At 43.6% G+C, this 12,962-nt stretch overlaps 1 protein-coding gene across 1 annotated transcript in view; it reads right to left on the minus strand.

Annotated features, from left to right (window-relative positions):
• The window catches only part of LOC147108474 (myosin light chain kinase 2, skeletal/cardiac muscle-like), a 949,466-nt gene that overhangs the window by 733,224 nt on the left and 203,280 nt on the right, over positions 1-12,962 (minus strand). The window contains exon 2 of the mRNA XM_086005118.1: positions 5,821-5,878. Within this exon, the coding sequence (XP_085861244.1) occupies positions 5,821-5,878 (58 nt within the window). The remainder of the gene's footprint in view (positions 1-5,820; positions 5,879-12,962) is intronic.

Here is a 12,962-nt window from a genome sequence, read left to right on the forward strand (position 1 = left end):
TGGTTGAATTTCTTCACTCCCCATACCAGGCTGAGTGCTTCCCTGTCGATTTGGGCATAGTTACGCTCAGCTGAGTTCAATGAGCGTGACGCAAAAGCTATTGGCCGTTCCGAGCCATCAGGGGGGATGCATCGCACGCCAGTCTGATTGGCAGTGATGGGTTGTAATGAGCCAAAATGTCTTTGGACGTGATTAAGTCTTTGCATTTATGGAAGGCACGTTTACAGTCTTCGCTCCATTTCCAAATTACTCCTGTTTGTAGCAGTTCATTAAGAGGGTGTAGAAGAGTTGATAAGTTCGGTAAAAATTTATGATAGTAATTTATTAATCCCAGGAACAACCTTAATTGTGAAACATTTTCAGGTGCTGGGGCTTTTATGACTGCTTCAATTTTTTCAGGTGACTTATGCAACCCTTCCTTATTAATTATGTGGCCACAATATGATATTTGATTTTGGAAAAATTCGCACTTGGGGCGATTTGCTCGTAGGCCCCGTTCTCTCAGCCTAGTGAGCACCTGCTCCAAATTGGCAAGGTGCTCGTTGTCGTTTTCTCCTGTTACAAGGATGTCGTCTAGGTAGCATTGAGTCCCCGGAATCCCTTGGAGGACTTGCTCCATAGCTCTTTGCCAGATAGCTGGAGCGGATGCTACTCCGAAAACCAGTCGATTGTACTGGTACAGACCTTTGTGTGTATTTATCGTGAGATATTTTTTAGAGGCCTCTTCAACATCCATCTGTAGATATGCCTGTGCCAAGTCAATTTTGGTGAAACGTTTCCCTCCGGCTAGTGAGGCAAAAATATCTTCTATCCTCGGAAAAGGATACTGTACCGTGTGAAGGACTGGGCTTACCGTCACCTTGAAGCCTCCACAGATGCGAATTTTTCTCTGTTCTTCAGATTTATCATTATTCAATGCTTTCTTCATGACTGGAACGATGGGTGTTGCCCATTCACTCCAATCTATTTTGGACAATATGCCTGCATTTTCCAAATTCTCCAGCTCTGCCTCGACTGCTGGATGAATTGCGTATGGCACCGGTCTTGCTTTAAAAAACTTGGGAATTGCTGCATCTTCCACTTTTATTGAGGCGGTGATGCCTTTCAAGGTTCCTAGTTTCTCTTGAAACACTTCTTTGGCGTTGGCCAAGATGTCTTTTAATCGTTCAGGTATGACGTCATCATAGTTTGTTTTCTTACTGGTCACCATCAGTGCCTGAATGGAGTGCCAGTCTAAACATATTTTCCTGATCCATTCACGTCCCAACAGCGGTGGGCCACCATCTTGTAGAATGTATAAATACAACTTTTGTATTTCCTTGCCGTTGTATACAACAGGCACCCTTATTTTTCCTTTGGGGTATACTTTCTGCCCTGTATATGTTTTCAAGATAATGGATGTGTCTTTTAAAGGTATATGCGGAAATAGCCGCTCGTAATCCCGTCGATTTATGACGGTCAGAGCTGATCCTGTATCTAGCTCCATTTTAACTGGGGACCCTGCTATCGGGAGGGTAACCCAAATGGTCTGGTAATCATCTTTGGCAAGTACATTATGTAATTTGAGACAGCTTAGTCTCTTGTTTTCGGAGTCGCTATCGCTCTTCTGGTCTTCGGAGCTACCGTCCGTCATCATTTGTACCTTTCTGTACTTTTCTTTATTGATTTTTTTTTTCCTGTCTGTGGATTTATTTTGTCCAGATCGGCATACCCGTGCAATGTGTCCAATCTTTCCGCATTGTCTGCATGCTTTGTCCTTGAACCAGCAGTCCCTCTGGTTATGGGTGGATCTGCCGCAGCGATAACATCTCTCGAAACCCTGTGTCATTTCATGGGTGCCGAAGTCCTGTGTCTTTTGTTGTATCTCTGCAGCTCCTCTTGCGGCTGCTTCGTATGATACAGCCTTGTCCAGTGTTAAATCTTTTTCAGAAAGCAGCCTTTTCTGTGTTCCTTCACTTAAGAGATCGCAGACGAATTTGTCTCAAAGATAATCTGCTAGTCCTGCCCTGAATTGGCAGTGTTTTGATAGCTTTCTTAATTCGGTGAGGTAATCAGCGTTACTTTCATTCTTGTGTTGATTTCTCTTGAAGAATTTGAATCGTTCCGCTATCAGCAGCGGTGTTGGGTTTAAGTGCTCCTACAGGGTTTCAACAATTTCTTTAAAATTCTTGTCCTTTGGTTTGGCTGGAGTGATTAAATTTCGTAACAGCCCGTATGTCTTTGCGCCCATTAGATTTAGCAGTACTGAAGCTTTTTTTTCATCTTCTATTCCATTTGCAGTGCAATATACCTCCACTCTTTCCACATATGTGGTCCAATCCTCTATCTCGTTATCAAAAGCATCAATATTGCCAGACTTAGGCATCTTAGAAAAGATATGGCGCTTCCCGCACTTTTCTTTCTTTTCTGCAGAAAAGATATGGCGCTTCCCGTGCTTTCCCGCCGCTGCTGCCGATGACAACGCTGTTTCCCGCGGTTTCCGTTCTTTTTTTATTTATTTATTTACAGTTGGAGACTTGTTCCCACCGGACTTTCTCTCTAGGTCTGAACGCCGACCTGCTTGCAGCGCCGGCCGTCTCCCGAGTGCTCCCTCCCCGTCTGTTAGCGCTTGCCTCCGATTTCGCTGCTTGTCCCAGCTGTATAGCCAGCCGCTGGAGCCCCAGCCTGACGCCCAGGAAGGATTAGCGCAGTACCTGCCACCAGCTTGGCCAGCTGGTGAAACCACAGCTTCTTTCACTTTCTTGATTCTTCTGGACGCCAGAGGAATCGATGTCCTTGAGGTGCTGCCAAATTGCAGGTAAGTCCGTTTCCACTTCGTCGCCACTGTTGTGTCTGTGTGTTGATAGAGACACTGGAGACAGGAGTTTGGTTCATAGGTGTTTACTAAACAAAGTCTGGAGGGGAACTAACGGATACAACACAATATACAGGCTTATATAGCCCGAGTGGCCATTACCAGCATTACAGTACACATGGGGCTCTTAAAGGCACATACACTACATCTTTGACCTTAAAGTCTTTTTCTTTCTTCTTGGAGAAACTAGGCTTTTTGAAGACATGGATGCCCTTTGGCCTTTTCATCCTTGATGGGCTCTCTGCTTCATCACCTGAGTCATCTGGTCTGCTTATGGCACAGTATATACGGTAGACTCTCTTGACCAGTTCTAAGTCTTCACAAGCTTTGTCACCTAGTATCGAATCAAGTCTTTCAGCCACAACAGAAAACATGAGATGATGCACTTTGTCTTTGAATGTCACTTTAAGTCTGCATACACCTAAGCTATCTATTTTCTGTCCATTATAGCTCTTCAGTAGTACTGACTTTTTCTGTATTTTGGGCTTTTCTTTCATATTTTTTATGTCACTCATACTGATTAAGTTTGCTTTTGCCCCAGTGTCCAGTTTCAATGTAACTAATGCTCCATTTATCTGCAGTGGGATCATCCATTTGTCCACTTTTACTGCATTAACTTTATGTTCAGCATTGTCCATTTCTGAGGGCTGCACATTTTCTGTACCCTTTTTGATATTGTCACATGACACCATTCCTACAAAAAATGTCTCACTTAAATCAGTGTCCTCAATTACATTAACTCATTGCCCTTTCTTAGTTTTTACTTTTGAAAAGCATTGTTTGGCAAAGTGATTCTTTCCATTACACTTTGTACACATTTTTCCAAACGCTGGGCATTGTCTTAACTGGTGTTTGTAACCACAGCGTTTACAATTAAAAATTTCATCCTCCGATTGCTTTTCATTTCTGTTCTGCCCATGTTTCTTCCCCTTATAGGACACAGCACCGACAGCAGCATTATCACTCATTACAATCGCATCATTATTGATTTCACTGAAAGTCTTCATGTGCTTTCGAGCTAGCTCGCTGGCTTGGCATATTTTCACCGCATTTTCCAAACTTAGTTCGGTTTCTCTCAACAGACGTTCCCTGACTTTTTTATCATGAATACCAAACACAATCTGGTCACGAATCATGGATGCTTTGAGCTCAGAGAAATTACATGTCTGTGCTTTCAGTTTCAGATCAGTTATAAAGCTATCAAAAGTATCATTTTGCTGCTGTGTCCGAGAACAGAAGATGTATCTTTCATAGGTCTCATTCTTTTTGGGAGAGCAATGTGCATCAAATTTTTTTAGCACATCTTCTAATTTTTCTCTGTTCTCCTCTGGATTAAATACAAATGTATTAAATACCTCTATCGCCTGTGGGCCTGCAACCGTAAGCAGCAACGCTATCTTCCTTGCGTCTGGCTTTGTACCGAATCCGATGGCTGCAATGTAGAGTTCGAATTGCTGTTTAAAAGTCTGCCAATTGTAGTCGAATTTTTCTGTGAGATTCAAACGCTCTGGTGGCTTCAAATTCTCCATTTTGCTTTTCACAATTTTCAGCAGATCTTCACCATCCTGGTACCATCTTATGTTCATTAATAAATAGACATTCTTATTATGAACACAGCTAGCTTTTGCTAGTGGCACATGTGGACTAGGTACAGTATCTGTAGAGGCTTCCATCTTGACTGCTGCCTTGTGGGTAGCCTAGTGCCTCATGGGTAATGTAGTCTTAATATACATACAGCTGGGTAGTGTAGTCTTAATATATATACAGCTATATACAGCTCTATGGCTCCACCTAGTGTCCACTGTAGAATGACATGTTATTGATCATTACATATACCTTTTATATTGATTCTATCCCAGTTAATATTAGCCATGGTGTGGAGCTGCCGGAGTTGGACTGGGGTGGACAAATGTAAGAAGTCACACAACACCAGGTTATAGTCCAACAGCTTTATTTGAAATCACAAGCTTTCAGAGCGCTGCTCCTTCAGGTGAAAACTGTTGGACTATAACCTGGTGTTGTGTGACTTCTTATAGTTAATATTAGGGTAGTTCAAATCCCCTACTATTACTGCCCTATTGTTTTTGCACTTCTCAGAAATTTGCCTTCATATTTGCTCTTCTATATCCCTCTGACTATTTGGGTGTCTGTAGTACACTCCCAGCAGTGCAATTGCCTCTTTTTTATTCTTAACTTCAATGTATATGGTTTCATTTGCTGATCTTTCTAACATATCATCCCTCCTCACAGCTGTAATTGTTTCTTTAATCAAGATTGCGAACCCCCCTCCTTTTTACCACCTCTAGCTCGTCTGAAAACCCTGTAACAAAGAATGTTGAGCTGCTATTCCTGACCTTCTTTCAGTCATGTTTCAGTAATAGCTATGATATCATATGTCCACGTGTCTATCTATGCCCTCAGCTCATTTGCCTTATTCACTCAACTCCTTTCATTGAAATATATACCACTAAACACTGCCAAACCCTTTGCTATTTTTATTCTTGCCCTTGTTTCCTCTGCCTTCCAAACACAGTTACTAATTTACTTCATCCCATTTCCAGCTTTGCTTCTCTCCCTTCTGAATCTACTCTCAGGTTCCCATCCCCCTGCCAAGCTAGTTTAAACCCTCCCCAACAGCACCAGCAATGCCCCCCCCCCCCCACCGCATTCCCCGCGAGGATATTGGTCCCGGCTGGGTTGAGGTGTAACCTTTCCGGCTTGTACAGGTCCCACCTCACCCAGAAACAGACACAAATTTGCCTAGGGTGGGAATGCAGTATTGGCAATAGCGAATCTTTGGCCTGGTTTTACACCTGCCCGATTTCCTTTTCAATTGAGCTCAATGGAAGTGAAAATGGGTTGGAGTGTAAGCTGAGCTCCATTTCACTATCGTTCACTTTGCACAACCATCCAACACTGATCACTCCCCTCCCTGTTGCGGTTGCGGTTGCGGGAGCAGCGATTACCTTTGTTATGTGATAGTTCCTTTGCTGCTGCTCCATCGCTGGGCTCAGCTGCTGCTTGCTGATGAAAAATGAGAAAGAGAAACTGTCATTTTCCGTTCACGGCACAGGTATCATTACAAACCCGACCACCACTAGAAATATTGAACTCAATGCAAGCCTTGTATTGTGAGTTAGACTAGGTGACAGACACACATATGTGTGAGTGTGAGGTAGGGAACGTGAGTGTGTGCATGAGGAAATGTGTGAGCGAGTGGGATGCCACAAACTTCACAGGAAAGCACAGCCCAGTCTGTTTAGGACTCAGAATTTGTAAGACTGTGCAGGTGTGAGACTGTATGTATTTTATTGCATGTGTGCGTGCGTTTTTGGGATTGCAAGTGCTTTAATGGCCCAGAAATTAGTGTCCCAACGCGCGAGTAAGCACCGTGTACTCACGCGTGGGACCGATGGAATTGCCAGTTTTCTGCATGCACAGCGCATGCGCAGGAAACCGTTATTTCCGATCCTCTGAACCAAGGGGTTCAGAGGTCGAACGCGTGTGAGTAGGAGTCTGCGCGTGCGCGTTGAACTTCCTTTTTTTTTCCAGGTTTGCAGACATAGAGTCATAGAGTCATAGAGTAATACAGCACGGATAGAGGCCCTTCGGCCCATCGTGTCCATGCCGGCCATCAAGCCCTGTCTAATCTAATCCCATATTCCAGCATTTGGCCCGTAGCCTTGTATGCTATGGCATTTCAAATGCTCATCCAAATGCTTCTTAAATGTTGTGAGGGTTTCTGCCTCCACAACCCTTTCAGGCAGTGAGTTCCAGACTCCAACCACCCTCTGGGTGAAAAAGTTCCTTCTCAAATCCCCTCTAAACCTCCCGCCCTTTACCTTGAATCTATGCCCCCTAGTTATTGACCCCTCTACTAAGGGGAAAAGCTCCTCAGCATCCATCCTATCTATGCCCCTCACAATTTTGTACACCTCAATCATGTCCCCCCTCAGCCTCCTCTGCTCCAAGGAAAACAAACCCAATCTGCCCAGTCTCTCTTCATAGCTGAAGCGCTCCAGCCCTGGTAACATCCTGGTGAACCTCCTCTGCACCCTCTCTAACGCGATCACATCTTTCCTGTAGTGTGGCGACCAGAACTGCACACAGTATTCCAGCTGTGGCCTAACCAGTGTTTTATACAGCTCCATCATAACCTCCTTGCTCTTATATTCTATGCCTCGGCTAATGAAGGCAAGTATCCCATATGCCTTTTTTACCACCTTATCCACCTGTTCCGCCGCCTTCAGGGATCTGTGTACCTGCACACCCAGATCCCTCTGACCCTCCGTCTTGCCTAGGGTCTTTCCCTTCATTGTGTATTCCCTTGCCTTGTTAGACCCCCCAAAGTGCATCACCTCGCACTTTTCCGGGTTAAATTCCATTTGCCACTGTTCCGCCCATCTGACCAACCCATCTATATCGTTCTGCAGACTGAGGCTACCCTCCTCGCTATTTACCACCCTACCAATTTTAGTATCATCCGCGAATTTACTGATCATACCCTTTTAAGGACTTAATTTTAAAAGGTAAGTGGTCTATTAATTAAAATCAGAATTTTTTTTCCACAGGTTTATTATTTTTTAAAGACTTTACACTGAAGTAAGTGTATTTTTAGCCCTGATTTTTTATAAAATTATTTTTTTCAAAAATTTAAATTATTGTTTAAAATAGTTATTTAAAGTTATTTGTAGTTCATTTAAATAGTGTGAAGTTTTTTTAAATTTTATTTCAAGTTTAAGTACTGTTTTGGGCGCCCAGAGTTTTCATGAGTTTGACAGTTCTTACTGTCAAACTCATGAATGAACTTTTGCATCCTCCGCTTGGTTGCCCAGTGCTCACGTGATCCCAGCCGACGCATCGCACTAACTATGCCGCTGGATCACGCAAGCACAGCGCGCCGGGAGCTGAACCGGGCCACAGACAGGAAATCGACGCAGGCCCAGGCTTCAACTGCCAGCGCGCTAGGTAAGTGTAGGTCAGGGGCTTGCATGCGCGGGAATCCCCGACATGAATTTCTGGGCCAATGTGTCTGCCTATGCACAAGTGTGCTTGAGAGTGAGTGTGTGAGTCTATGTTGTGTGTGAGTCAATGTTGTGTGTGTGTATGTGTGAGGCTATGTAGTGTGTGTGTGAGTCAAAGTTGTGTGTTTGTGTGTGAGGCTATGTACTGTGTGTGTGTGAGTCTATTTTGTGTGTGTGTGTGAGAGTCAATGTGTGTGTGAGTCTATGTTGTGTGTGTGTGTGTGAGTCTATGTTTTGTGTGAGTGTGTGAGACAATGTTGTGTGTGCGTGAGTCCATGCTGTGTGTTTGTGTGAGGCAATGTTGTGTGTGTCAATGTGCTGTGTGTGTGAGACAATGCTGTGTGTGTGTTTTTGAGTCAATGTTGTGTGTGTGAGAGTCAATGTGTGTGTGTCAGTTAAGGTTGTGCATGTGTGTGAGTCAATGCTGTGTGTGCCAATGTTGTGTGTGTGTGTGTCTGAGTCACTGTTGTATGTCCGTGTGTGAATCAATGATGTGTGTGCATGTGTGAGTCAATGTGGTGTGTGTGTGAGACAATGTTGTGTGTGTGAGTCAATGTTTTGTGTGTGTGAGTCAATGTTGTGTGTGCGTGTGTGAGTCAATGTTGTGTGTGTTTGAGTCAATGTTTGTGTGAGAGTCAATGTGTGTGTGTGTGAGTCAATGTTGTGTGTGTGTGAGAGTCAATGTGGTGTGTGTGTGAGAGTCAATGTGGTGTGTGTGTGTGTCAAAGTTGGGTGTTTGAGTCAATGTTGTGAGTGTGTGTGAGAGTCAATGTTGTGTGTGTGTGTGAGTCAATGTTGTGTGTGTGTGAGAGTCAATGTGGTGTGTGTGTGTGTCAAAGTTGTGTGTGTGTGAGTCAATGTTGTGTGTGTGTGAGTCAATGTGTGTTTGTGTGAGTCAATGTTGTGTGTGTGTGTTTGAGTCAATGTGGGGTGCGTGTGAGTCAATGTTGTGCATGTGTGTCTGAGTCAATGTTGTGTGTGTGAGTCAATGTGTGCATGTTTAAGTCAATGTTGTGTGTGTGTGAGTCAATGTTGCGTGTGTGTGTTAGTCAATGTTGTGTGTGTGAGAGTCAATGTAATGTGTGAGTGTGAGAGTCAATGATGTGTGTGAGTCAAGGTTGTGTGTATGTGTGTGTGAGTCAATGTTGTGTGTGTGTGTTTCGATGTTATGTGTGTGTGTGTTAGTCACTGTTGAGTGTGCGTGTGTGAGTCAATGTTGTGTGTGTGTGAGTCAATGCTGTGTGTGTGCGAGTCAATGTTGTGTGTGTGTGAGTCAATGTTGTGTGTGTGTGTGTTTGAGTCAATGTAGTGTGAGTTTGAATCAATGTGTGTGTGTGAGTCAACGTGGGGTGTGTACGTGAGGGTCAATGTTGTGTGTGTGTGTGTGTGAGTCAATGTTGTATGCGTGTGTGTGTGTCAATGCTGTGTGTGTTTGTGTGTGAGACAATTTTGTGTGTGTGTGTGTGAGTCTATGTTGTCTGTGCGTGTTTGTGTCAATGTTGTGTGTGTTTGAGTCAATATTGTGTGTGTGAATGTCAATGTGTGTGTGAGTCAATGTTGTTCGTGTGTGAGAGTCAATGTGGTGTGTGTGTGTCAATGTTGTGTGTGTGTGTGTCAAAGTTGTGTGTGTTAGTTAATGATGTGTGTATGTGTGAGTCAATGCTTGTGTGTGTGTTTGAGTCAATGTTTTGTGTGGGTTTGAGTCAATGTTTTGCTTGTCTGTCAGTCAATATTGTGTGTGTGTGTGTGTCAATGTGTGTGTGTGTGCGAGTCAATGTTGTGTGCATGTTTGAGTCAATGTTGCGTGTGTGTGAGTCAATGTTGCGTGTGTGTATGAATCAATGTTTTGTGTGTGTGTTTGAGTCAATGTTGTGTGTGTGTGTTAGACAATGTGTGTGCGAGAGTCAATGTTATGTGCGTGTGTGTGAGTCAATATTGTGTGCATGTGTGTGTGAGTCAATGTGTGTGTCTGTTTCAATGTTATGTGTGAGTTTGTTAGTCACTGTTGAGTGTGCATGTGTGAGTCAATGTTGTGTGTGTGTGTGCGAGTCAAAGTTGTGTGTGTGTGTGTGAGTCAATGTTGTGTGTGTGTGCAAGCCAATGTTGTGTGTGTGTGTGAGTCAATGTTCTGTGTGTGTGTTTGAGTCAATGGAGTGTGAGTTTGAGTCAATGTTGTGTGAGTGTGTGAGTCAATGTTGTGTGTATGTGTGTGAGTCAATGTGGTGTGTGTGTGTGAGGGTCAATGTTGTGTGTGTGTGTGTGTGAGTCAATGTTTTATGGGTGTGTGTGAGACAATGTTGTGTGTGCGTGTGAGTCAATGTTGTGTGTGCATGTTTGAGTCAATGGTGTGTGTGTGTGTTTGAGTCAATGTGGGGTGGGTGTGAGTCAATGTTGTGCATGTGTGTCTGAGTCAATGGTGTGTGTGTGTGTGAGTCAATGTGGTGTGTGTGTGTGAGGGTCAATGATTTATGGGTGTGTGGGAGTCAATGTTGTGTGTTTGTGTGTGAGACAATGTTGTGTGTGTGTGTGAGTCAATGTTGTGTGTGCATGTTTGAGTCAATGTTGTGTGTGGGTGTGAGTCAATGGTGTGTGTGTGTGTTTGAGTCAATGTGGGGTGGGTGTGGGTCAATGTTGTGCATATGTGTCTGAGTCAATGGTGTGTGAGTCAATGTTGTTTGTGTGTATAGGGAGACAATGTTGTGTGTATGTGTGTCAATGTTTTGTGCGTGTGTTTGAGTCAATGTTGTGTGTGTGTGATTCAGTGTGTGTGTGTGAATCAATGTTTTGTGTGTGTGTTTGAGTCAATGTTGTGTGTGTGTGTTAGTCAATGTGTGTGTGAGACAATGTTATGTGTGAGTGTGAGAGTCAATGTTGTATGTGTGAGTCAAGGTTGTGTGTGTGTGTGTGTGAGTCAATGTTGTGTGTGTGTGTTAGTCAATGTGTGTGTGAGAGTCAATGTTATGTGTGAGTGTGAGAGTCAATGTTGTGTGTGTGAGTCAAGGTTGTGTGCATGTGTGTGTGAGTCAATGTTGTGTGTGACTGTTTCAATGTTATGTGTGAGTGTGTTCGTCACTGTTGAGTGTGCATGTGTGAGTCAATGTTGTGTGTGTGTGCGAGTCAAAGTTGTGTGTGTGTGTGTGAGTCAATGTTGTGTGTGTGTGCGAGCCAATGTTGTGTGTGTGTGTGAGTCAATATTCTGTGTGTGTGTTTGAGTCAATGTAGTGTGAGTTTGAGTCAATGTTCTGTGTGTGTGTGAGTCAATGTTGTGTGTGTGTTTTTGAGTCAATGTAGTGTGAGTTTGAGTCAATGTGGTGTGTGTGTGTGAGGGTCAAAGTTGTGTGTGTGTTTGTGTGTGAAACAATGTTGTGTGTGTGTGTGTGAGTCAATGTTGTGTGTGCATGTTTGAGTCAATGTGTGTGTTTGAGTCAATGTGGTGTGTCTGTGTGTCAACATTGTGTGTGTGAGTCAATGCTGTGTGTGTGTATGTCAATGTGTGTGTGTGTGTGAATCAATGTTGTGTTGGGTGTGAGAGTGAATGTCGTGTGTGTGTGTCAATGTTGTGTGTGTGAGTCAATGCTGTGTGTGTCTGTGTGTGTCAATGTTCTGTGTATTTGTGAGAGCCAATGTTGTGTGTGTGTGAGTCAATGTGTGTGTGTGAGTCAATGTTGTGTGTGTGTGAGTCAATGTGTGTGTGTGAGTCAATGTGTGTGTGTGAGTCAATGTTGTGTGTGTGTGTGAGACAATGTTGTGTGTTTCTGTGAGTCAATGTTGTGTGTGTTTGAGTAAATATGTGTGTGTTTGTGTCAATGTTGTGAGTGTGTGTGTGAGTCAATGAAGTGAGTGTGTGTGTTTCAATGTCGTGTGTGTGTGATTCAATGCTGTGTGTGTGTGCGAATCAATGTTGTGTATGTGTGTGTGTGAGACAATTTTGTGTGTGTGTGTGTGAGTCTATGTTGTCTGTGCGTGTTTGTGTCAATGTTGTGTGTGTGAGAGTCAATGTTTTGTGTGTGTGAGTCAATGTTGTGTGTGTGTGTGAGTCAATGTTGTGTGTATATGTTTGAGTCAATGTTGTGTGCATGTGTGAATCAATGTTGTTTGTGTGTATAGGGAGACAATGTTGTGTGTGTGTGTGTCAATGTTGTGTGAGTGAGTCAATGTTGTGTGTGTGAGACAATTTTGTGTGCGTGTGTTTGAGTCAATCTTGTGTGTGTGTGTGAGTCAATGTTGTGTGTGTGTGTGTTAGTCAATGTGTGTGTGAGAATCAATGTTATGTGTGAGTGTGAGAGTCAATGTTGCATGTGTGAGTCAAGGTTGTGTGTGTGTGTGAGTTAATGTTGTGTGTGTGTGTTAGTCAATGTGTGTGTGTGAGAGTCAATGTTATGTGTGAGTGTGAGAGTCAATGTTGTGTGTGTGTGAGTCAAGGTTGTGTGTGTGAGTCAATGTTGTGTGCATGTGTGTGTGAGTCAATGTTGTGTGCATCTGTTTCAATGTTATGTGTGAGTGTGTTAGTCACTGTTGAGTGTGCGTGCGAGTCAATGTTGTGTGTGTGTGTGCGCGCAAGTCAAAGTTGTGTGTGTGTGTAAGTCAATGTTGTGTGTGTGTGCGAGCCAATGTTCTGTGTGTGTGTTTGAGTCAATGTAGTGTGAGTTTGAGTCAATGTTGTGTGAGTGTGTGAGTCAATGTTGCGTGTGTGTTTTTGAGTCAATGTAGTGTGAGTTTGAGTCAATGTGTGTGTGAGTCAATGTTTTGTGTGTGTGAGTCAATGTTGTGTGTGTGTGCGAGTCAATGTGTGTGTGTGAGAGTCAATGTGGTGTGCGTGTGTGTCAAAGTTGTGTGTTTGAGTCAATGTTGTGAGTGTGTGTGTGAGTCAATGATGTGAGTGTGTGTGTGAGTCAATGTTGTGTTGGGTGTGTGAGTCAATGCTGTGTGTGTGTGAGTCAATGTGTGTGCGTGTGTGTGAGACAATGTGGTTGTGTGTTTGAGTCAATGTGGGGTGTGTGTGAGTCAATGTTGTGCATGTGTGTCTGAGTCAATGTTGTGTGTGTGTGTGAGTCAATGTTGTGTGCATTTGTGAGTCAATGTTT

Source organism: Somniosus microcephalus, chromosome 13 (assembly GCF_052327205.1).
Source record: "Somniosus microcephalus isolate GS21.2 chromosome 13, FLI_Smic_1.0, whole genome shotgun sequence".
In the NCBI taxonomy this organism is placed as follows: Eukaryota; Metazoa; Chordata; class Chondrichthyes; order Squaliformes; family Somniosidae; genus Somniosus; species Somniosus microcephalus.